At 42.4% G+C, this 24,442-nt stretch overlaps 1 protein-coding gene across 6 annotated transcripts in view; it reads left to right on the forward strand.

The window, feature by feature from the left end:
* Positions 1-24,442, forward strand: part of cnot1 (CCR4-NOT transcription complex, subunit 1) — a 190,227-nt gene that overhangs the window by 22,155 nt on the left and 143,630 nt on the right. For all 6 annotated transcript variants that reach the window (XM_078543933.1, XM_078543932.1, XM_078543931.1 and 3 more), the window contains 2 exons: positions 6,276-6,383; positions 22,276-22,374. In XM_078543933.1, the coding sequence (XP_078400059.1) occupies positions 6,276-6,383; positions 22,276-22,374 (207 nt within the window). The remainder of the gene's footprint in view (positions 1-6,275; positions 6,384-22,275; positions 22,375-24,442) is intronic.

The following is a 24,442-nucleotide window of genomic DNA, read 5'->3' on the forward strand; positions in this document are numbered from 1 at the left end:
TCAGGGACCATAGTGGAGAGTTAACTGCTTCTCATCACTTTATTGAAACTGGGTTAGATGTGATGGACAGTTTCTACTTTACGTGCTGTAAGTAACGGAGCAATCTAAGCATGGTCAAGATAAATGTCTGTCTTTGGTTACGAATGCACAGGAAGGGAAAATTCAAAGCATTGAGTACAGTTTGTTGAAGGTTTTCATTGGATGCAGCTTTGCAGTTAACATTTTAACTCAATCATTCAGGAAATTCCCAATAATCCTTACTTTAACTGAGAACAGGAAAGCTGCTTGTGAAGTGTGTTGCTGTGGTGTGTTAACAGTCATGCTGCTAATATTGTTTGTGTGAGTCCTTGCAACTGTTTCTCATTTGTTCAGTGAGAGGGGCTATACATGTACACTCTTGACTATACAGAAAATACAAATGTCATGATTAAGCATTCTTAAACCGTGAACTCAACTGTTTTTACAAAAGTACAAGCATTGGGATTGTTGACAAAGAGTTAAAATGTGAGAGATTTTGTCATCAAACTTAATGGTTTCAACTGGTGATTAACTTTTTTTTTTACATGTTGCAATTTACAGAAGTCGAAAGGAAAAAGCCCTTCATTGACTCTATCTCACAGTATGTGTAGAAAAGCCCCACCTGGTACCTAAATATTTTTATTTAGAAACACTGTGGGCTGGCCACCTGATTGGAGCTATCATCCGAGTGGGGTATTATATTACAACTTTGCTCTCGAGCAGGCGAACCGAGCTGCCTTAAATTTATTTTGTAATGTGTAGTCGGTCTTTTTGTTAGTTGTACTGCGGGGGCCCAACTTTCTGGCCATGCCGTTTCAGTTGCCCTGCATATGTGGAGTCGTGCCAGAGTAATGTTGTGATGCCAAGGTGAAGATATTGGAAACTTTGTGTGATATCGTAAGTTTTCACATGTACCATGATGACACCCAGCTCTTACCTCCTCATCACCTCACTCAACTCCTCCACTGTTGCTAAATTATCAGACCTTTTATCCGACATCCAGCACTGAATGCGCAGAAATTTCCTCCAATTAAATAGTGGAACACTGAAGCCATTGTTTTTGGTCCCCGCTCCAAATTCCATTCCCTAGCTACCAACTCCATCCCTCTCCCTGACAACAGTCTGAGATAAAGTCAGTCTGTTTGCAACCTCGGTCTCATATTTGATCCCGAGATGAGCTTTCGACTTCATTCAAGTCATCACGAAGACCACCTATTTGCCTGACTTCGGTCCTGCTTCAGCTCATCTGCCGATACTGTCATTCATGCCCTTTATTGCCTTTAGAATTTACTTTTCCAATGCCCTCCTGGCTGGTCTCCCAGATTCTACCCATGGCAGCTGGTGGAATTTAATTTTATTTAATTAAATTTTATTAATCGAAAAAATCTGGAATTGAAAGCTAGCCTCAGTAATAATGACCATGAAACTATTATCGATTATCATGAAGGGAAGGAATCCACTGCCCTCACCTGGACTGGCCTACATGTGATTGTAGACCCACAACAATGTGGTTCACTCTTAACTACGCTCAAGGGCTTTTAGGGATGGTTAACAAATGCTGGCCTTGATTTAAAAATTCTCTCAGAAAATGCTGGAAACACTCAGCAGGTCAAGCAGCATCTGTGGTGAAAGAGAGTTCGTGTCTCGGGTCGATGACCCTTCATCAGCACTGAGGAAAGATATAACTGTAAATAGATTTTCAGCAAGTGAAAGGGAGCAGAGAAAAAATGGTCTGTGAAATGGCAGAGTACAGGAGAGATTAAATTACACCGTTTGCAAGGTACAGAAGCAGAAAGGAATGGTAATGAGTATTTTCAAGAAACAAAAGATGTGTCCAGTTTTTTTTTATTATTCATTCATGAGATGAGGGCATTGCTAGCTAGGCCAGCATTTATTGCCCATCTCTAATTACCCTTGAGAAGGTGGTGGTGAGCTGCTGGCTTGAACTGCTGCAGTCCATGTGGTATAGGTACACTCAGTGCTGTGAGGGAGGGAGTTCCAGGATTTTGACCCAGCAACAGCGATATAGTTCCAAGTCAGGATCGTGAATGGCTTGGAGGGGAACTTGCAGGTGGTGGTGTACCCATGTGCAGCCCTTGTCCTTCTAGATGGTAGTGGCCATGTTTTTGGAAGGTGCTGCCCAAGGAGCCTTGGTGAGTCCCTACAGTGCATCTTGCAGATGGTACACACTGCTGCTACTGTTCATCAGTGGTAGAGGGAGTGAATGTTTGTGGATGGGGTGCCAGTCAAGCGGGCTACTTTGTCCTGGATGGTGTTAAGCTCCTTGAGTGCTTTTGGAGCTGCACTCATCCAGGCAAATGGAGAGTATTCCATCATTCCTGACTTGTGCCTTGTAGATAGGTGGACAGGCTTTGGGGAGTCTGGAAGTGAGTTACTCGCCGCAGGATTCTTAGCCTCTGACGTGCTCTTGTAGCCACAGTATTTATATGCCTAGTATGATTCAGTTTCTGGTCAATCATAACCCCCCAGAATGTTGATAGTGTGGGATTCAACAATGGTAATGTCATTGACTGTCAAGGGGTGATGGTTAGATTTTCTCTTGTTGGATATGGTCATTGCCTGGCACTTGTGTGTCACGAATGTTACTTGCCTCTTGTCAGTCCAAGCCAGGATATTGCCCAGGCCTTGCTGCATTTGGACATGGTCTGCTTCAGTGTCTGAGGAGTTGCAAATGATGCTGAACATTGTGCAATCATCAGCAAACACCCCCACTTCTGACCTTGTGGGAAGGAAGGTCATTGATGAAGCAGCTGAAGGTAGTTGGGCCTAGGAGACTACCCTGAGGAACTCCTGCAGTGATGTCCTGGAACTGAGATGATTGACCTCCAACGACCACAACTATCTTCCTTTGTGCTAAGTATGATTCCAACCAGCAGAGTGTTTTGCCCCTGGTTCCCATTGACTCCAGTTTTGCTAGGGCTCCTTGATGTCACACTTGGTCAAATGCAGCCTTGATGTCAAGGGCAGTCACTCTCACCTCACCTCTGGAGTTCAGCTCTTTTGTCCATGTTTGAACCAAGGCTGTAATGACATTGGAAGCTGAGTGGCCCTGGTGGAACCCAAACCAAGCATCAGTGGGCAAGTTATTGCTAAGCAAGTATCACTTGATGGCACTGTTGATGACCCCCTCCACCACTTTACTGATGATCGAGAGTAGACTGATGGGACAGTAATTGCCTGGGTTGGATTTGTCCTGCTTTTTGTGTACAGGACATACCTGGGCAATTTTCCACTTTGCTGGATAATTTTGCACACTGCCTGGGTTGTAGCTCTACTGGAGCAGCTTGACTCGGCATGGCAAGTTCTGGAGCACAAGTCTTCAGTGCTATTGTTGGAATGTTGTCAGGGCCCATTGACTTTGCAGTATCCAGTGCTTTCAGTTTCTTGATATCACGTGGAGTGGATCAAATTGGCTGAAGACTGGCATCTGTGATGCTGGGCACCTCTGGAGGAGACTGAGGTGAATCATCCACTCCACTTCTGGCTGAAGATTGTTGCGAATGCTTCAGCCTTATCTTTTGCTCTGATGTTCTGTGCTGCTCCATCATTTAGGATGGGGTTATTTGTGGTGCTGCCTCCACCAGTGAGTTGTTTAATTGTCCACCACCATTCACGAGTGCATGTGGCAGGACTGCAGAGCTTAGATCTGATCTGTTGGTTGTGGAATTACTTAGCTCTGTCTATTGCTTGCTGCTTATGCTGTTTGGCACACAAGTAGTCCTGTGTTGTAGCTTTACCAGATTGGCACCTCATATTTTTAGGTATGCCCGGTGCTGCTCCTGGCATGCCCTCCTGCACTCTTCATTGATCCCCTGGCTTGGTGGTAATGGTAGTGTGTGCAATATGCTCGGACATGAGGTTACACATTGTGGTTGAGTACAGTTCTGCTGCTGATGCCGCTCAGCGCTTCATGGTTGCCCAGTCTTGAGTTGTTAGTTCTGTTTGAAATCTATCCCATTTATCACGGTGGCAGTGCCACACAACACAGTGAAAAGTATCCTCAGTGTGAAGACGGGACTTCGTCTCCAAAAGGACTGTGCGTTGGTCACTCCTACCGATACTGTCATGGACAGATGCATCTGTGGCAGACAGGTTGGTGAGGATGAGGTCAAATATGTTTTTCCCTCTTGGTTGCCGCACACCCAGTCTAGCAGCTATGTCTTTTAGGCCTCAACCAGTAGTGGTGCTCTTTGGGGATGTCACTCTTGGTGATGGACATTGAAGGCCCCCCCACACCCCCACATCCAGAGTACATTCTGTGCCCTTGCCACACTCAGTGCTTCCTCCAAGTGGTGTTCAACACTGAGGAACACTGATTCATGAGCTATGGGGAAAACAGTAGGTGTAATCAGCAGGAGGTTTCTTTGCCAATGTTTGACATGATGCCATGAGACTTCATGGAGTCCAGTGTCGATGTTGAGGACTCCTGGGGCAACTCCCTCCCAACTGTATACCACTGTGCTGTCACCTCTGCTGGACCTCTCCTGCCGGTGGAACAGGAAATACCGAGGGATGGTGATGGTGGTGCCTGGGACATTACCTGTAAGGTATGATGAGATGTGAATGGCTGGATAGCAGCCATCTGAATGCAAAGTTAAAGAATAAAGAAATAAATGAGAAAAAAATAGAACCAGGCAAAAATGGAACAAAATGGAGGCAAAGGTTATGATCTCAAATTGTTGAACTCCATGTTCAGTCAAGAAGGTTGCGGAGTGCTGAGTTGAAACATGAGGTTCTGTTCCTTGAGCTTCATTGGAACACTGTAGCAGACCGTGGATTAGTGTTTTGTGGCATCACGCTCAAAATGACGGAAATAACAGGGTTGATCTGTTGATTCTGGAGGCTGGTTGGGTACAAGGTGAGGACAAGATGACCCCTGTCATGGTTCTGGGAGGGAAGAGAAGGGATGAGAGCAGAAGTGTGTGAAATATATCGGATATGGTGACGGGCCCTGTCAACCGTATTGGTGATGGATTGTTGGTTGAGGCAAAAGGAAGACATATCAGAAGCATTAGTATGGAAGGTTGCATCGTCTGAATGATGTGATGGAGAAACTGGCAGAATGGAAGAGTCCTTACTGGAAGTAGGATGTGAAGAAATGTAGTCAAGGTAGTTTTGGGAGTCCATAGGCTCGTGGTGAATATTAATATTAAGTAATAATTGTGGCTACATTAGACCTGTGCTTGAAGTTGGTGGCTGAAGAACGATATAAAAATGCCTTGTCAGTTGGGTGCTGAAACATTACAATTTATTGTCTCTGGAACTTAACATTCTTGTTATTCATTCCTCATTAGAAGTGGTTCATGCTTTGAGCTGATAATAAGTCAAGAAATTTCACATTTTGTCTAATTGTATTTCAAAATGAAATACTACTAGAGGGGCTAGCATGTAGTGAGATGATTAATTCGAAGTTATTTTAAAAACTGATATTAAGGTATGTTTTTCCAGAAGCATTTGAAGGAGACCATAAATTTGTATGCTCCTTTTTAAAGAATTCCTTGTTTGGTCAAAGTATAAAACTACTATGTTGACATATTGGAAACTCCTTAGTCCCAAAGCCGCATTTCTGGTTGAGAATGCGATTGGTTTTGTGAAAGTATATTAACCGCCATTGAACTAACTGGGAAGTTGAATTCACTAAAATGTAAGCAAATCCAATAATGTGTAACATTTGATTCAGTGACTCATTGAGCTTGTAATGTCTTAATGAGGAGTTTTCTACCCACTGCTCTTCCCTGTGTCTCTCTTGTCTCACAATTATCTTTCCTGAAGGAGGCGATGATGTGTTGTAGTATGTTTCTACTGGTGCTACCAGGCCCCTGAGTGTGCCTTCACTGTTTGTTCATTTGCAAACTAGGTTATATTTGGCTCAGGCTGAGGTGTTGCCACTGAGGCTGATTCTATTCATGTATACACTTCCACCACAAAGGAATTAAGAGTAGGATTCTTCCAAGTCCAGAGATTTTGAAGCCCATTGTAGCATACTACTGCCAAGCTGCAAAGGCCAGGAATGCTTCCTGTTCTGATTAAGAAAGTACCACAAGTTATATTGTATATACCCATTGAGGCAGCATCTAACCAATAAAATATAGAGACGAGCTACTATAGGTTGCTAATTGTGCAGAATCACCATTTTGAACAATCTGTATTAAAGTAATACACTGTCCTTTAAAATACTTTGAATCCGAGTAGTTAAGTTGGGAGAAAAACTATTAACATGTTCTTGTCAATTACAGATTGTGAACCGACACGGCCCCGAGGCAGACAGACATTTATTACGCTGTCTATTCTCGCACGTGGATTTCAGTGGCGATGGTAAAAGTAGCGGCAAAGATTTCCATCAGGTATTGAAATGATTTATTATTTTGAATAAACCCTTTTAATAAAATTTGAGCTAATATTTAAGTTTGTGTTGCACAAGTTGCAATATAAGATATGGTGTAATGATTTGCTACACCATCTGTAAGCCATGTTGTAACAGTTGCTCGATGTGAGTTTACACCCGATTTGTCTCCGTGAGCCCCAAGAGCACAATTGGAGGAGAGTTGTGGATAGTAACTACTTAATGTTTTGGCAGAGGCCTGCAAGTAGATGTCTACAACTTATTTAAAAAGCACCTTTACTGTAATAGAGTGCCTTAAGGTGCTTCACAATAGCATTATAAAACACAATATGATACCAAGCCACGTTTTTCTTCGTGTGGTTGGGGAAGCAGTTAGACTTCGATGTTGAGGTTAACAGTCCATTCAAGAGCTTCAGCTGACCCTGTCTGAATGGTTGTGATGCCACCAGTAATGGATCTCTCTGGGCAGACGTTCAGTATTTTGGGGGATGAGCTGACTTGGATAGTTAAATTCACAATTCAAGCTGTTCCTCATGTTCCACTTGTGGAGTAAATGGCCACATTTTCTCTGGCCTGCCCTCGAGGATGAGGGCTGTCCGGATTTTCTGTGGAAGGCTGAAACCTTGGGACATCATCACGCGGGCCAGTTACCAGGTTGCGGTTGATGATGTTTGCAGTCAACCAGGAACGGTGGGCTGTCGTCAATTCGCAGGGTGTGGAGTGTGTTCCAGCCAGGGATATGGGATTTCAGGCGGGTGTTTGGCTTTTTTTGAAGTCCTAGGTCAATGGGAATGCTTTGTTAACTGTCAGCTGGTGGTGTTATTTGAGGAGGATGTTTTCCCTGCGGGCATCAGTAGATTCAGTGTATGCTAGCACAGGAAGCCACACGAGCTGTGTTAGCCTCAACATTCCAGAAATAATCCTTGTTACTTCCTGGAGGTGGATATCTACCACGTTTGTGTGGGGGCTCCTGAACCAGGTTGAGCAGTAGGACTCTGCTGTTGGGTAGATCAGGGTGAGTGAAGCAGTACCTAGTTTGTTGGCTCAGTTGCCCCAGGGGGTACTCACCAGTTTCTTTATTAGATTCACTCTTGTGAACCAAGCCACACGAGATATTAGATCTGGTGAACGAAAGCTTGGTCAAATAGCTATGTTTTAAATAGTGCCTTAAGAGAAGAAAACGAGATGGAGAGATCTAAGGAGGAATTCCAAAACTTAGGAACTGGGCACCTGAAGGCCTGGCCACCAATCGAGGGACGATTAAAAATGGGGATGTTCAAGAGGCCAAAATTAGAGGAATGCAGATATTTCTTGTAGGGTTGGGGGCAATTACAGAGATGGGGAGGGGCGAAGCCATGAAGGGATTTGAAAACGAGGATGAGAATTTTAAAGTCAAGATGTTGTTTGACCAGGACCCAAAGCAACCTAATGAGCACAGGAATGATAGGTAAATGGGACTTGATGCAAATTAAGAAATGAGCAGCAGAGATTTGGATGACCTTAGGTTTATGGAAGGTAGTTTATGGGAAACCAGCCAGGAATGCAATGGAATAGTCAAGTCTAATGGTAACAAGGCATCAATGAGGATTTCAACAGCTGCTGAGCTGAGACAAGGACGAAGCTGGACAATGTCACGTAGGTGGAAATAGGTGGCCTTAGTGGATGATATGAACCTGTGGCTGGAAACTCATCTCCGGGTCAAATATAACACCTACGTTGCAAACAGACTGGTTTACTCTCAGTTTCTTGCCAGGGAGAGGGGTGGAGTCCATAGTTAGGGAGCAGAGTTTGGAGGGAAGACTGAAAACAATGGCTTCAGTCTTCCAATATTTAATTGGAGGAAACTTCTCATCTAGCACTTAATGTTGGATAAGTAGTCTGATAATTTAGCAACATGTTTTTACATGTTACTAAGGTGAATAATAAATAAATAGGAGGGAGCCAATGATAGACCCTTGGGAGACAGCAGAGGTAATAATGCAGGAGTGGGAAGAGAAGCCAATGTAAGTGATGCTCTGGCTGGATTCAGATAGATAAGACTGTAACCAGGTGAGAGCAATCCCATCCAGCTGGACAACGATGGCCAGCTGTTGGAAGAGGATGGTGTGATCAAAAGTGTTGAAGGCTGCAGACAAGTCAAGGAACAAGAAGGGAAAGTTTACCTTTGTCACAGTCACCCAAGGTCATTTGTGACTTTGATAAGAGCCGCTTTGGTATTGTAGAAGGGGTGGAAAGCTGATTGGAGGGATTCAGGCATTGAGTTCCAGGAAGGAAGGGCATGGATTTGACAGGCTACAACATGTTCAAGAACTTGGAGAAGAAAGGGAATTTGAGATGCGACATGAGTTTGCAAGGATGGAGGGTCAAGCATGTTTCTTTTGAGGAAAGGGTAAAGGGGTGATGATGGCAGATTTAAAGGAGAGAGAGACAACACCTGAAGGGAGAGAACCATTAACAGTATCAGCTGACATGGAGACTGGGATGGAAAGCTGGGAAACCAGCAGTTTAATGGGAACAGGGTGAAGGGAACTAGAGGTGTCTTGTGGACAAGATGAGCTCAGAGAGGCATGACTGGAGGAGATTGGTTTATAGTCGCTGAATAAATTCTGTACGTTGTAAACTAGCATTGGTAACAGGAAACAAAGGGTAGTGGTCGATGGATGCCCTTGCGAATGGAAAGTTGTCTCAAGTGCTGTTCCACAGGGTTCAGTGTTGGGACTCTTGCTGTTTGTGTTATATATTAACGATTTGGACGTGAACGTGGGGGGCACAATTGGGAAATTTGCAGATGACACAAAGATTGGCCGAGTAGTGGATAGTGTAGAGGATAGCCATAATCTCCAAAACGATATAGATGGGTTGGTGGAGATGGATTTTAAACATAGAGAAGTGTGAGGTCATACGTTTAGGGAGGTCAAGCAGTTACAGGGATTACACAATAAATGGGAATATACTAAGAGGGATAGAAGAAGTGAGAGATCTTGGTGTACAAGTACACAGGTCCCTGAAGGCAGCAGTTCAAGTAGACAAGGTTGTAAAGAAGGCATATGGAATGCTGTCCTTCATTGGCAGAGGTATAGAATATAAAAGTAAGGATATAATGTTGGAATTGTATAAAACACTGGTGAAGTCACAATTGGAGTATTGTGTGCAGTTTTGGTCACCACATTACAGGAAGGACGTAATAGCTCTGGAGAGAGTGCAGAGGAGGTTTACAAGAATGTTGCCAGGGATAGAAAAGTGTAGCTACGAGGAGAGATTGGATGGGTTGGGGTTATTTTCCCTGGAACAAAGAAGGCTGAGAGGTGACTTGATTGAGGCGTACAAAATTATGAGGGGAACAGATAGAGTGGACAGGATAAAATTGTTTCCCTTGTTGGAGAATTCTAGAACCAGGGGACATAGATTCAAGATAATTGGCAGAAGGTGTAGGGGGGACATGACGAAGAACCTTTTTACGCGGAGGGTAGTGGGTGTCTGGAATTCGCTGCCCAAGTTGGTGGTAGAGGCAGAAACTCAACTCTTTTAAAAAGTACCTGAATCTGCACCTTAAGTACTATAAGCTGCAGGGCTATGGGCCGGTGCAGGAAGGTGGGATTAGAAAGGGCACCTGGGTGTCCTCGGGCTGGCATGGACAAGATGGGCCGAATGGCCGCCTCCTGTGCTGTAACTTTTCTATGGTTCTATGAGATAGGAGAGAAACTAGAGAAAGATGCAATCTCACGGCTAGGGAGGGCTTGAAGTTTGGCAGGCTGGGCCAGTGGAAGGAAGGGACATGGCCAAGGCAGTTGATTGGGTGGACTTGATCTTAATGATAAAAAGTTCTGTAAGCTTGTTGCATTTATTGTTGGAGGTGAGGGTGGAGGAGATGGGAGAGAGGTGTAAGATGACAGTCTTTTACAGTGGACGAAAGAAGGTGGAGACAATCTGTGCATGGTGAGCAGGTTTAGCAGACGCAAACAAGACCAGGTGATGTTTTTTGTGGTCCAGCCAGATCTAATGGTGGTAAACTAGTCATCTGCCATATCCTTTCAACTGTGTCCCTTTTGGACTTTAGGAACAGAGATGAGGGCCTTAGCAGCGGGAGGGACAACGGTGAGAGAGTGAGTAATGGTTTTATTGGGCTCTAGAGCATCAATGGTGGCGGTGAGGGTGCAGTTGAGTAAATCAGTAGCTGCAGAAATGGGGGAACGGAGGACAAAGGCTAGATTGTTGGGATTATTTACCTAAGTGGGGCAACTGTAAAACTCACTAGTGAAATTAGCGCTGAATGTTTGGCAACTTGTGCAAAATATAACAATTGTTTTTTTTATAGACCTAGTAGTTTTGTGCTCGTTTTTATTGATGTGTGGAAAGTTGTTTCAGCAGGTTTTATATCATATTCAGTTCTTGCAGTCTTATGGTGCTTTTAACTTTGTGAAAAAGCCTAAATTGCTCCATAGTGTGGTGGGGATTAAAGAGACAGCCTCTGAATAGGAATGAGAAGGAAACTTTTAAAAGTGGGGGAACAATGTACTGTAAAGGGACCAGTAAGAGAATTCCATAATGCAGGGTTTTAATGGCTCAAAGTTCTTTTGTGGTGGGAGCAAGAGTGTATTAGGCCAAAATCAAATAGTTGAAAAGTTTGCAGAGGTAGGGCAGCACCAAGCCACAGAGGAGTTTATAAAATGCCAAAGAGAATTTTAAAATTCACGACTTGAATAGAAAGAGAAAATGAGCCTCCAGTGTAGATAGGATAGCGGTGAGTGTAATTTTGTTTGGGATCGGATGCAGGTTGTATTTTGAACAAATTGGAGTTCTGGAGGGTGAATCTTGGGAGGTGAACAAAGCGGAGTGTGTGGAAATTGAGTGAAAATTTGGTGGAGAAGTCATATTTGTTAGGGATGGGATTTGGGGGTAGTGCTCAGCTCGGGGTGAAATAGGACAACAAAGGTGCTTACTGTTAGATTGGGCAGAGCATGGAGTCATGGGTCATGGTGTGAACAAGATCGTTGGTCTTCCCAGTATTAAGCTGGAGAAAGTTGTGACTCACTTAATGTCAGAAACAATTGAACAGAAATAGAAACACACAATGCTGGAAATATTCAGGTCTGGCAGCATCTGTGGAGTGAAAAATAGAGTTGTGTTTCAGGTCTGTGACCATTCCAGCATTTTCTGTTTTTAGTTCAATTCTCCAGCATTCATATTTTGCTTTTGTGTTGAAGCAATTAAACTGCACAGCTTTGGATTAAGGGTGGCAGTACACAGGTAGAAGTTATGTCATCAGTTTCCTTGCCGACAGACCTCAAGGGCAATTGGGGGTGGGCAATAAATGCTGACCTAGCCAGCAACATCCATATCCCATGAAAGAATAAAAACAAAATCAGATTGCTGGGGAACAGCACATAGACAAGGATTGGAAGGAGCAAAAGAAAGCACTCTGCCTGATTTGTCCCACCTACCAGGAGATTGAATCAACAAGTTTGGGGACCTTTGAGATGTCAAGAGTTGTGATTTAAGATCACAGTCATGTGGCCTCTGCGAAGATGGTTATCATTCACCCCAGCCTGCCAGCTGACTCCCAAAGGTGGGTGGAAAGGCCATTACAAGCCAATACTGGCAGCACATTGTCAAGTAGAAAAGATGGAGCTAAGAAAGTTATGAGTGGGATCCCGAGAACCACAGAAGAGATGTTGGGGGGAGATGGGATGTTGAGTAGAATGGGACGAATTGTATTTATTGGAAAGCTCTTTTTTAAAAGAAGAGTCTTGCATTTCTCTAATGCCCTTCATGACTGGACATCCCAAAGCACTTTACAATCAGTTAAGTTCTTTTCAAGCATAGTCACTGTTGTAATGTAGGAAATGCAGCAGCTAATTTGCGCACAACAAACCTCCACAAATAGCAATGCAATAATGACCAGCTAATCTTTTTGTGTTGTTGATTGAGGCATAAATATTGGCCAGAACGTCGGAAATAACTCCCTTTCCTGTTATACTGTGGGATCTTTTCCATCTATCTGAGGGGGCAGGCTGGGCCTCGATTTAACACCTCATCTGAAAGACAGCACTCTGACAGTGCAACACTCCCCCAATACCGTGCACTGGAGTGTCAGCCTAGATTGTTGTGCTGCAGTCCTCATGGGATTTGAACCCACAAGCTTCTGACTCAAAAGGTGAGAGTGCTATCAATCAAGCCAGGCTGACACACACGACACTCTCCAGTGGTCAGTCAGGGTAGGAAGGGATTATGCAGCCACAATTGGTGCTAATGACTTTGATCAAGTCAATATTAGTACTGTGAATGCAATGAAATTTCCCTTGTGATTTGAACAATTAATTGTAGGATAAGTTAGTGCAGCGCTGTCTGTTGATTTTGTCTCACTGGTCAGAAAAACAAAGTGTCAGTGGCTGCTCATGTGGTCTGCCCTAATATTGGGCTATATCAGTTAGTTGTTTTAATTTGAGATTTTGCAAATATCTGCGCAGCTGTTTTCTATAACTGGGTCATGCTAATGTACCACGTGCAAACTCTTTGGTTTGCTATAATAAGGGAGTGGGGCAAGAGGCAGGGGTCTGCAGTAGGTCCCTTGAACTTTGTCATGGTTGTGCATCAGGAGCCTGCAAACCACACCTAATTGACTCCCTATGTTTAAAAATTGTATCTGTAATTATAAGAAATGCATTCTTCTCCTCCCATGTCCACCTGAGTTAAACTAACTTAAATTAAATTGCTGCTTTATTTCTGTTTCTTGGTAATTTTTTTTTATGCCTCTGAGGCGATCTGATTGAATTTAGTAGGCAAGGCTTTTTGGAAGGATCTGAGCTCAGCCTGTTATCTCATTATAGTGGTCTTAAAAATTAACAAATACATGAAAAGGTTGTGAGTAGATCACTAAACCTCTAGGCCCTATTGTGGAAAAATAATCAGGAGTGGGAGATGTGTAAAAGATACTTGAATTTTACCTTAAATTTAAAAGCCTTGTGGGATCAGGACATGAAGTCAAGATTTTTGTAAAGGCCAAGTACCTCAAGCCTATCCTGCCATTCCCGTTCTTTTAATACAGCAAACTTGAGACACATCTTGGCTTCTGGTGTAGGCGTGCAGGGCCAAATGTTTGGTTGTTAGCAAATTGATAGATAAGTTGGTTATTTGTGACTGGATGACTGTCTCATACCCAGGGGCAGTCTGTCTCCTTGTTCTCGTCTCTGCTCCATCTGTTGTTCAGGTCTCCTTGTCAGGTCAGCTTATTTTGTTTACCCTGTTTTGTAACTAACTGATGGTTGGAGGCCTGGAAGCAGATGCTTCATGATTGTGAAGTTTTGCTCCAGTGATGTATGGAATAATGCTCTAACTTACTCTTGATGCACAGGAGGGATTATACAAAAAATGGTCTGCTCCCGGTCTCCATTCAGCAGTTGTTAATTTGTAGTGTAGTTTGGAGAATGGAAACAGTACACATACAAGCCAGGTTCCGATCAAGTGCTCATAACATGATCTAAGCCAACTGTTCATCCAGCATGCCACGATGTTGGGTGCATGTGCACACTGAACTCATTATGCTGTGGTCAGTTCTAAGTCTGACTTGATTATCTTTAGCTGACAGTGAAAAGGAGTTGGAAAGACCCAGTTAAATCAGATCTTTTCTGCCACCAGCTTTAACAAATCTGACTAGTTGATGTTTGGTTCTAACGCTTTTGAGACCCATCTGTCAGACCACAGTAAAGTTCATGAAGATATTTTATTGGAGCATTTATTACATGATAACTTAGAAACCCTTCCCTTTAATTAAGTTTGTACCATTTCAAAGTAAAATAGAATAACATTTATGCTTATAGCCTGAAATCATTCGACTGGAAAAAAGATGTCCAAAGCTCAGGCAAGTGTGCTATCTTAATAAAAGACATGCAACCTGTGAAGTTTTGGGATCACTGTGCTGGACAGTGGCACTTTTTACAGAATTTATATGTTCATTGTCCAAGACAATCACAAGATTATCATCTGATTCCTAATCTTTATTATACTCAGACGTTAGCTGGTGGAACAGTAAGGATGCTACAGTTAAGGTTAAGAAGAGGTGGGGGGGAGAATACTTTTGAATTCTTTAAAATAAAAAGGCCATTCATGAATGCCTGCACTTCAAGAAGTAGTTAATTGGTTGCAAAGCTCTTTGGGTATCCCAAGAATGTGGAAGGTACTATGTCAATGAAAATTTTTTTCAAGAGGTTGAAAATTGCGCTGCCAGGATGCATGGTAATATTTTGCTTACTGTTTAAACAGCTCCCTTGACCCCAGTCTTAAGACAGCAAATTCTATTGCACTCAAGAGCATTGCAGTGCTGGAGAAACAGGATATCCCAGAGGGGTCAAGGACAGAATTGATTTGGTTAGAGCTAAGAAGCAAGAAAAGTGCAGTTACGTTGCTCGGTGTAGTCTGTCGGCCACCAACAAGTCGGTAGGATGCAAAGGAACAAATCTATAAGGAAATTCTGGAGAGGTGCTATACAGTAATTATAATGGGGGACTTTAATTATCCAAATACAGACAGTGGTAGTGTAAAGGGCAGAGAGGGACAAGAGTTCCTAGAGTGTGTTCAGGAAAATTTTCTACAGCAGTATGTGTCCAGCCCAATGAGAAAGGAGGCACTGCTGGACCTGGTTCTTGGGAATGAGGTGGGCCAAGTAGATCAAGTGTCAGTGGAAGAACACTTAGGGGGCATTGATCAATTTATCATAAGGTTTAGGACGACTATGGAAAAGGACAATGAACAATCCAGGGTAGAAATAATTAACTGGGGTAAAGCCAACTTCAATGGGGTAAGAGTGGATCTGGGCTGAATAAATTGGAGCCAAAGGTTAACAGGAAAAACTGTAGCTGAATAATGGGCTACCTTCAAAGAAGAGATGGTTCGGGCACAGTCAAGGTATATTCCCTCAAAAGGAAAAGGCAAGGCAAACAAACCCAGAGCTCCCTAGATGAACAAAGAAGATAGAAATTAAGATAAAGAAGAAAGTGTACTTATGACAGGTGTAAGGTAGAAAATACAATTGAACCAGGGTGAATCCAGAAGGTTCAGAGGGGAGGTGAAAAAGCAAACGAGGGAAGCAATTAGGATGTATGAAAAGTGACTGGCAGCTAACATAAAAGGGAATCCCAAAGTCTTCTAAAGGCATGTAAAAAGTAAAAGGGTGATAAAAGATGGAGTAGGGCTGATTAAGGATCATAAATGGGATTTACACATGGCTGAGGTATTCAGTGAATACCTTGCATCTCTTTTTACCAAGGAGGAAGATATTACCTTTGTCATGGTGAGAGAGGAGGGAATTCAGTCACGAGAAGAATTTAAAATTGATGAGAAGGTATTGGATAGGCTGTCTGTTCTTAAAGTTGGCAAGGTATCAGGACCGGATGAGATGCATCCAAGGGTGCTGGGGAAAGTTAGACTGGATATTGCAGAGGCACTGGCAGTAATTTTTCAGTCTTCCTTAGACTCGGGTGGTGCCAAAGGACTGGAGAATTGCAAGCTTTATGCCCTTGTTCAAAAAAGGGGGTAAGGATAAGCTCAGCAACTACAGACTAGTCAGTTTAACTTCGGTGTTGGGGTAACTACTAGAAACTATAATTCGGGTCAAATGTGGGTTAATTAAGGAGAGCCACCATGCATTTCTTAATGGAAAATCGTGTTTAAGTAACTTGCTGAGTTTTGAAGAGGTTACAGAGAGGGCTGATGAGGGCAGTGCTGTTGATGTGGTGTATACGGACTTCCAAAAGGCGTTTGATACAGCGCTGCATATCAGATTTGTGAACAAGGTCATAGAATAAAAAGGACAGTAGCAGCATGGATACAGAATTGGCAAAATGACAGGAAACAAAGCATAATGGTTAATGGATGGTGTTCAGGCTGGAGAAAGGTTTGTAGTCCACTTCCTCGGGTCGGTCATGGGACCCTTGCTTTTCTTAATATATATTAATGATCTAGACCAGGCTTGTCCAACTGTTTTGCGTGACTGGCCCCATTTCCATTTTTTTTTCTCACTTAAAGGGCCTATCAACAAATTTCAGAAAGAAACTTATGCACACTTCCATCCAGGCCCCTCAACATTAAACATGAATTTCAAATAAAAGTTGAGGTATGGAAAAAAAAAACAACTTGCTAAGCAAATTTAAAACAAAAAATAAAGCCATGTCAAAGCAATAAATTGATAATTTTTTAAAAAATGAGTAATTAATAAAGGTGACCCTGAGAGGCGGTGTGGGTTTGTGTCCAGCTCATTTCCAGCATCTCCGGACGCTCGCTCACTCATCCTCACCCACACTTAGTGTATGTGGGTGAGGGTGAGTCAGAATCCTGACACGAAGTAAGCCAGATGTGCCCTCGCTCACTCTCTGCTCCTGCGCTCCCACGGTCACTGCCACAATTGTTGACTGCTCCTCCAATCACAGGCCATTTCTTTCCCACATTTGCAAGAGGGAAACATGGAGTTGCAAACGTACGAGAGGAACAGCCTGCAATTGGAGGAGCAGCCCCTCGCAGAATCCTCCAATCCACTTGCCCGTCTTACCGGCATTTTAAGCAATGGCTCTGTGGGCCTGGATAGAGAGGCATCGCTGGATGGGGGTTGGACAGGCCTGATCTATACCTTTGTGTACAGGGAACAATTTCAAAATTTGTGGATGATACAAAACTTGGAAACATTGTAACCTGTGAGCAGGATGGTGTAGAACTTCAAAAGGAAATAGATAAGTTGATGGAATGGGTGGATAGGTGGTAGATGAAGTTCAATGCAGAGAAATGTAAGAAATGGTAGGAAGAAAATAGAGAAGCAGTATAAAATAAAGGGTCCACTTTGAAAAGGGGTGCAGGAGCAGAGGGACCTGGGTGGAAATGTGCATAAGTCATTAACGGTGGCAGGGCAGGTTGAGAAAGCAGTTAATAAAGAATACATTATCCTGGGCTCTTTTAATAGGGGCATTGGATACAAGAGCAAGGAGGTTATGTTTAGCTTGTATAAGACACTAGTTAGACCTCAGCTGGAGTCTGCGTATAGTTCTGAGCGCCGCATTTTAGGAAGGATGTGAAAGCATTGGAGACAGTGCAGAGGAGGTTTATGAGAATGGTTCCGGGGTAACAAACTTGAGTCCTGAAAATAGATTGGGGAAATTGGGACTCTTTTTTCCTTGAAGAAAAGAAGGCTTTCCTCTTGAAAGTATTCAAAATCATGGGTCTGGACAGAGTAGATAAGGGGCAACTGCTCCCATTGGCAGAAAAATCAAGAGCCAGAGAGCGCAGATTTAAGGTTAAGAGAAGCAAAAGCGACATGAGAAAACATTCTTTCATAAAGTGAGTGGTTTAAGTCTGGAATGTACTGCCTGAGTTGAAGTCAGGTTTAATCAAGGCGTTCAAGAAGGAATTAGATGATTGTTTCTTTTCAAATAATGTGCAGGGTTCCCGGGAGAAGGCTGTAGAATGGCACAAGGTGAAATGCCCATCCGGAGAGCCAGTACAGAGACGATGGGCCAAATGGCCTCCGACACTAACAATTGTGACTCTGTAAAGCAAATTTTACTCCCTCCCCACACTGCCCCCCCTTACCCCCCTCAACCTCGTTCATACACAAGAATGGCTTGTGTCATACAATGCAGAATTGTGCTGTGGTCAGTCAGCCACTCTGAGTCGTATAGTCTTCCCAAACGCTACATTTCATCAACCTGACAGTTTGGACTTGTTTGAAACTTGCGTCTGGTGATGTGGGGATATGCAAAAGAAAAGTATTTCAACTTGTTGCAGTACCCAGTATTCAGATGACTGATAACAATCTCTGTGTTGTTTGTTGCATAGCAGTGGTTTCCCTGAATCCATTCCTTGCCATCAAGAAATCACACTTGTCCATGCAGGATAGGATTTTAGTATCCTTATTTATAAGTGCCTTGCAATCCAGGCCGACATTCCGACCAACACCATTTAAAAATACACCAATTTTCCTGTCTGTGAAATCCCACATTGCTTTTCTGTCAGACTGATTTTATTCAACTGTGAAATCCATTTTATTTCAAATGATGTGAAAATTAGTGTAACTGCAGAGAGAACTTTTCATGTGGATTTTACATGTCTGATACATGTGAACAGTTCAGTTGCACACAGATTTGACAACTTACCCATGATTAATTGGCTCCAGTGCTAAATATTACGTTGGTGATTATAAACCTTAATTACTGAGTTACTGCCCAAAGCAGTCCCCATGGATTTGTTAGTGAAGACAGTGGATAAAAAAGCTGTACGGGCATTGCAGGTTTAATTCCTGGACTGTGGTAAATTGGTTGATCTCAGCTGATGTGGCAGTTGGGATGACACAATTTGTCTATGTCCTGAGCTTGGGAGGGAAAAGTTATCAAGCTTCACATTCCCGATCTCTGTCCAGTGATGCCTGTGGAAAACCCACATGTAAACTCTGTAGAAAGCCAGATGGAGTTTGGCCACCGAGTGTCCAGGGTTTGACTGTGACACAGCACAAATAGCTGGCTGGTGCTCTGTCTAGAATTTTGTATGAAGAAGGGCCTTCTGGGGAATCACAGCACACAGAAACCTTCTCCCAGCAGCATCTTGAGAATGGCAGGAGAAAATGAGACAGGACACAAAACTAATTAAACACTGTACTACTTAATTGGCTCAGTGGTTGCACACTCGCCTCTACGTCAAAGTCAAGGGTTCAAAGCTTGGTCCAGAGAGTTAGTGCTCGTGAGAAGTGCCATCTTTCAGATGAGACGTTGATCCATGAGACATTAAATCTGCAGTCTTGGGTAGATGCAAAAGATCCTGTTATGATCCCTGCAAATATCAATAACAAAATTTTTACTATAACTTGCAAGAATCAACATTAACTAAACATTACTTAGGCAACTGATACACCAAACAACAGAAAAGATATTCCCCACTAACTTCTTAACACAACCAAAAATCCCACACCATGTTTATACATTGCATTGCGCACTCAGCAGAAATGTAGTCTTGTGTTTAAAGGCCCAAACTCCTTCTGAGTTTAACAGGATCACTTCTGCTTGCCTCACAAAAGTGAATGTTCCGATGTCCTTTTAAACAAAGTCCCTTCACTCACCCTTCTGAGCATAATCAAATGGATATCCAGTTTTAAGGCATCCTCTGGTGACTTCTAGGTTTTTTTAACTCTACAAATCTTGTTTCTTTGAACAGGGAATCCGCCCTCACCAGTACTCTGCTTGGTGGTTAACCTGAAAATGGTCTTTATTTCCTGCTGGACATAGCATCTGTTGTGGTCACCGTTCCCAAACCTGACAATTTCTTAGAATCTGTGTGCAGTAAGGTCAGCTGCCTTCTCCTTTGTGTCAAGATGTTAAAACTTGCACCTCCCTTCCAATAAGTTTTAAACTGGACCCCTGTCCACATGGAAGTCAGATCACGTGAGCTTGTCTCTGGGCAATTCCGTAAGAGGTCACATCTCCCCCTCCAAACTTCTCCATTTTACTTTGAATTAAAGGGGGCAGTTTAAGACATAACTGTCTTATGAAGTCCAGCGTTTATAACAAACCTGTGACATGCGAACAACAGATGAGCTTTCCAGTAGCCTGGCTGCCATTTATCACTCAGAATTGATTAGATAATCTCTATCACTGTGGGACCTTGTGTGCAAATTGGCTGCGCATGGCTATGAAGTGCTTTGGGGGCACTCTGAGGCCATGAAAGGAGTTATGTAAATATAAGTTTATCCTTTTAGTCGACAAATGCAGGTCCTTTTTTCCCTTCCTTCTCCCAGAATCTTTAGATTACTGTTAGTCCATATAGGTTAACAATTTCCTTCTGTTTCCTTTTTTCCTCTTGAACTACTAAAGTTCAGCATATTTGAATTTTCCTTTGTCTTAGTTTCGATATTTTTTTCCTGAATAGTATCATTTTTTTTATCATTTATTTATGTTTTTGTTTTTTCATTATTTCTATCTCCTTAAGTCAGTCTTTTTTTTTCAGCCTTGATTATAAAATACTGAAAAATGATTAACCTTTTACCTTTCCTCCTACCTTCCCTTGCTCCTATTCTTGGCCAAGTTTGAATTTGAGCACACACAGGTAGCATTGTTGGGTGAAACATGATCAGTTTGTTAAAGTAATGAGACAATTTTTGTTTTTTAAAAGATAAAGCTGCGTGGAATCTTATGTTTTAAAGCTTGCTGCCAGTAAAGTGGAAAGTAGTTCATCATTTACCAAGGACTCTTCACTACAATTCCCTCCAAATAAACTGATAGAAGGAAAATGCACCACTAGGAATATGTATTAATTCTGAGCTACCAAAATCCTGTTTTAACTGAAAAGATGCAACACTTTAACTCTGTTTTTACCATTTCTCATTGCATTCCACCTACCATTTTCCCATTCTGGAGTTTTTATTTTTTAAATTTTAGTTTTACTTTTTTCCCCCTTTCTAATCTTAATCTATCCTAATTTTTGAAGTTTTAAGCCCTTTATTTGCTTGTCTTCTTGCTCGCACCCATCTGTAGTGGTTTGCATTGGAAGAAGCGGTTGCCACTGGAAAAACAACAGACATGGCATTTGGACAAGTGTCTGCTCTAAAATGCCTGATGTGGTAAATGTCTCCTGTCGTAGATTTAAAGCATATAATGCCATGAAAGCTTCACGTTTTGGTGATTGTATTCTATGGGGAGAGCTGCTCCTGTTCTAGATCTCTGTAGTTTCTGTGGTCATTCGTGACACCTCTTTTGGCAGTCTAGTAAAGAGTCTTTAAACATGGCTCCAGGGTAATGACAGGTGTAGCGCCAGCATTTGTTCCCTGCGTAATTCTAAACTGCAGCTTCTTGCATTTATATTACCACCTTTTAACATAGTAAAACATCTTAAATAAAACACCATGCAGCTTGTTTGGAACCCCCAAAAGAATCTACATCCTTACTTGGTATAGTGTGATTTTTAAATGTCAGTAGCAAGTGAGAATAATGAAGGAAAACATACGCAGAAAAAGTATGTAAAAGGGCAGACCACTGAGCAAAGTCGATTAATGCATGGTGCAAAAAGTAGCAAGCTGCAAAAATAAGAAACTTTTGTTAGGAACTAAGTGTTATCTATGTTTAGTTAGCTTGCTTGAATAGGTCAAGGCCCAGGATTCTTGTGTTTGTGAGAAAGGTGCCTGACGTGGCCAGAACCTTGCCCAGAATTGGGTGTTTTATCTTTGTTTCTGTTTTAAATGTCTTTATGCCAATGAGGTCCATATATGTTAAACTGGTTCCAATTTCAAGATTATGCCCCTTGTTCTGGAGGCACTGATCAGAAGAAATAGTTTAACTATCAAGTTGAATCTCAGTTACAACTTTAAACACTTCAGTTAACTATCTAAACTCAAAAGGAATGCAAGCCAAGATTATACAACCTTTCCTCATAACTTAATCTTTTTAGATCCTGCTATCAATCTGATGACCCTGCAGTCTCCCCTCCAAGGCTATATCTTTCCATAGTTGTGGTAGTTTTCCCCCTAAATTGTTCCTGACAAATTGTATAATTACTCCACATGAAGCTTGAGATCAGTATCTTTGCCAATTTCCACAACTAAATTAATTGCACAAGTAAACATTTTAACACAAGATTATAGTCATGGTGTAACAATGTTGATCAAAATCCATCTCTCAAACACAGATGAACTCAAAGCATTGCTTAGTAAGTTTCTTTATACCGCTGAGGCTGTGTCAGTCACATCTCATTTCTGTCCAATGTGTTAGGACAACACTTCAATTTTTATGTCTCAGTTCATTAAAGCTCCAATTGGGAGCTGTGTTGGGTTTGAAATTGTATGCATGAGCTGTCTGAGTCAAGTGTTTGGGTACTATTGCCCTGACTTGGATTATCTTAACTTTTTTTTAAAAATGGATTATTTTTTGCAGACTCAGTTTCTGATTCAGGAGTGTGCGTCGCTGATCACCAAGCCAAACTTTATCTCGACGCTGTGCTACGCCATTGACAATCCATTGCACTATCAGAAGGTAGGCACTTTTTACAGCTGAATTGAACACTTGGCCTGTTTCAGTGAGTTTGAAACTGTTCAGGCCTATGTTCTGAACAAAAACAGAATTACCTGGAAAACTCAGCAGGTCTGGCAGCATCGGTGGAGAAGAAATCAGTTAACGGTTCGAGTCCTCACGACCCTTCGGCAGAACTGAGTATAGTTAGGAGAGAGGTGAAATATAAGCTGGTCTAAGGTAGGGGGGCGGGGGGAGAGAGAAGTTGAGGGTGGGGTGATTGTGGGGATAAGCAAGCAGTGATAGGAGCAGATAATCAAAAGATGTCACAGACAAAAGGATCAAAGAGGTGTTGAAGGTGGTGATATTATCTAAGAAAAGTGCTAATTAAGAATGGAAGGCAGGATACTCAAGGTACAGCTCTAGTGAGGGTGGGGTGGAAAGACTAACAAAGTTTTAGTTTTAGATTTAAAAATAATGGAAATAGGTGGGAAAAGAAGAATCTATATAAATTATTGAAAGAAAAAAAAAAGGGAAGGGGGGGAAACGGGGTGGGGATGGGGGGAGGGGGAGTTTAAGATCTAAAGTTGTTGAATTCAATATTCAGCCCGGAAGGCTGTAAAGTTCCTAGTCGGAAGATGAGGTGCTGTTCCTCCAGTTTGCGTTGGGCTTCACTGGAACAATGCAGCTGAACGTTGCTTTCGGATTATAGAAACTTGTACATTGAAGGCCTATCGTGCCTGTGCTAGCTCTTTAAATGAGCAGTTGTGCTTAGTCCCAAATGCCCAGTTTTTGCCTGTAATTCTAAGTTCCTCATTCTCAAATACCTGCCTAACTCCCTTTAAAATCATTTATGGGACCAGCTTCCACCACTTTTTCAGCTAGAACATTCCAGATCCCAACAACCCTGAATAATATAAAAGCAAAACACTGTGGATGCTGGAAATCTGAAACAAAAACAAAATGCTGGAAATGCTCAGCAGGTCTAACAGCATCTGTGAAGAGAAAAACAGAGTTAACTTTTTATGAGTCCATGTGACAGAACTTGAATATTGCTGAAAAAAGGAGACATACTGTCAATGCTTATAATCTTGCACTCATCAGGACAGGTGCAAGAATGCCAAATTTAAAAGGGAGCAACAATTTATACTGCATGAGAAAAGGATTGCTGCTTGGTTGTCAGGTCAACTTTGATTGGTCAGGACGTTGCCATAGTGAATGCACTGGGGAGCTATGGTCTCCCAAGCTTTCGTTTATTTGAAAAAGGTGCAATGCCTGGACATATTCCATTTGCCTGCTGAGGACAGGGCCCTGCGTATGACTATATGCAGCTTCAGGTGTAACTGAGCCACATTGCAAGCCCGACTGAATCTTAAATTGGTTGTTAGTGTACTTCTTAACGCACTGAATTGTTTAGCATTTGCTAAACAGTCACGGAATCACACCTAATGTTAGACATTATCTTCTGTGTTGTACAAGCATGGATCAGTTGAGTACAGTCAGTACTCTGCTTATTGTAAACAGCCTAAGGGATGTGCAGTTTGTTACGATCCACCAGTTGCCGGGGTGTATGGTAATGTACCTGGCATTGCACTGGCACTGAAATTCATATGCTGCATTACTACTTTATCTTTTCAGATTAGATGTGATTCCACAATTGTTCAGCAAATGTTGCCCCATTCCCGAGTGTGTTAAGAATTACACTAACAACCAATTTAAGATTCAGTCAGGCTCGCAGTGTAGCTTGCTTATGTTTGATGTACGAATATATGAATTAGGAGCAGCTCCGCCATTCTATAAGATCATGACTAATCTGATCATGGCCCCAGCTCCACATTCCCACCTACCTCCGATAACCTTAGATTCTTGACTAGAATCTTGTACTCAACAGGACAGATGCAAGAATGCCCAATTTCAAAGAGAGCAGCAATTTATGCTGAATGAGAAAAGGAGTGCTGGTTATTTGGCAGGTTGGCTCTGATTGGTTTAGAGTCTAAAAATCTACCTATTTCCTCCAAATATATTCAGTGACTTGGCCTCCCCAGCCTTCTGTGGTAGAGAATTTCACAGGTTCACCACCCTTTGAGTGACG

This window comes from Cetorhinus maximus, chromosome 6 (genome assembly GCF_964194155.1).
Source record: "Cetorhinus maximus chromosome 6, sCetMax3.hap1.1, whole genome shotgun sequence".
Taxonomy (NCBI): Eukaryota; Metazoa; Chordata; class Chondrichthyes; order Lamniformes; family Cetorhinidae; genus Cetorhinus; species Cetorhinus maximus.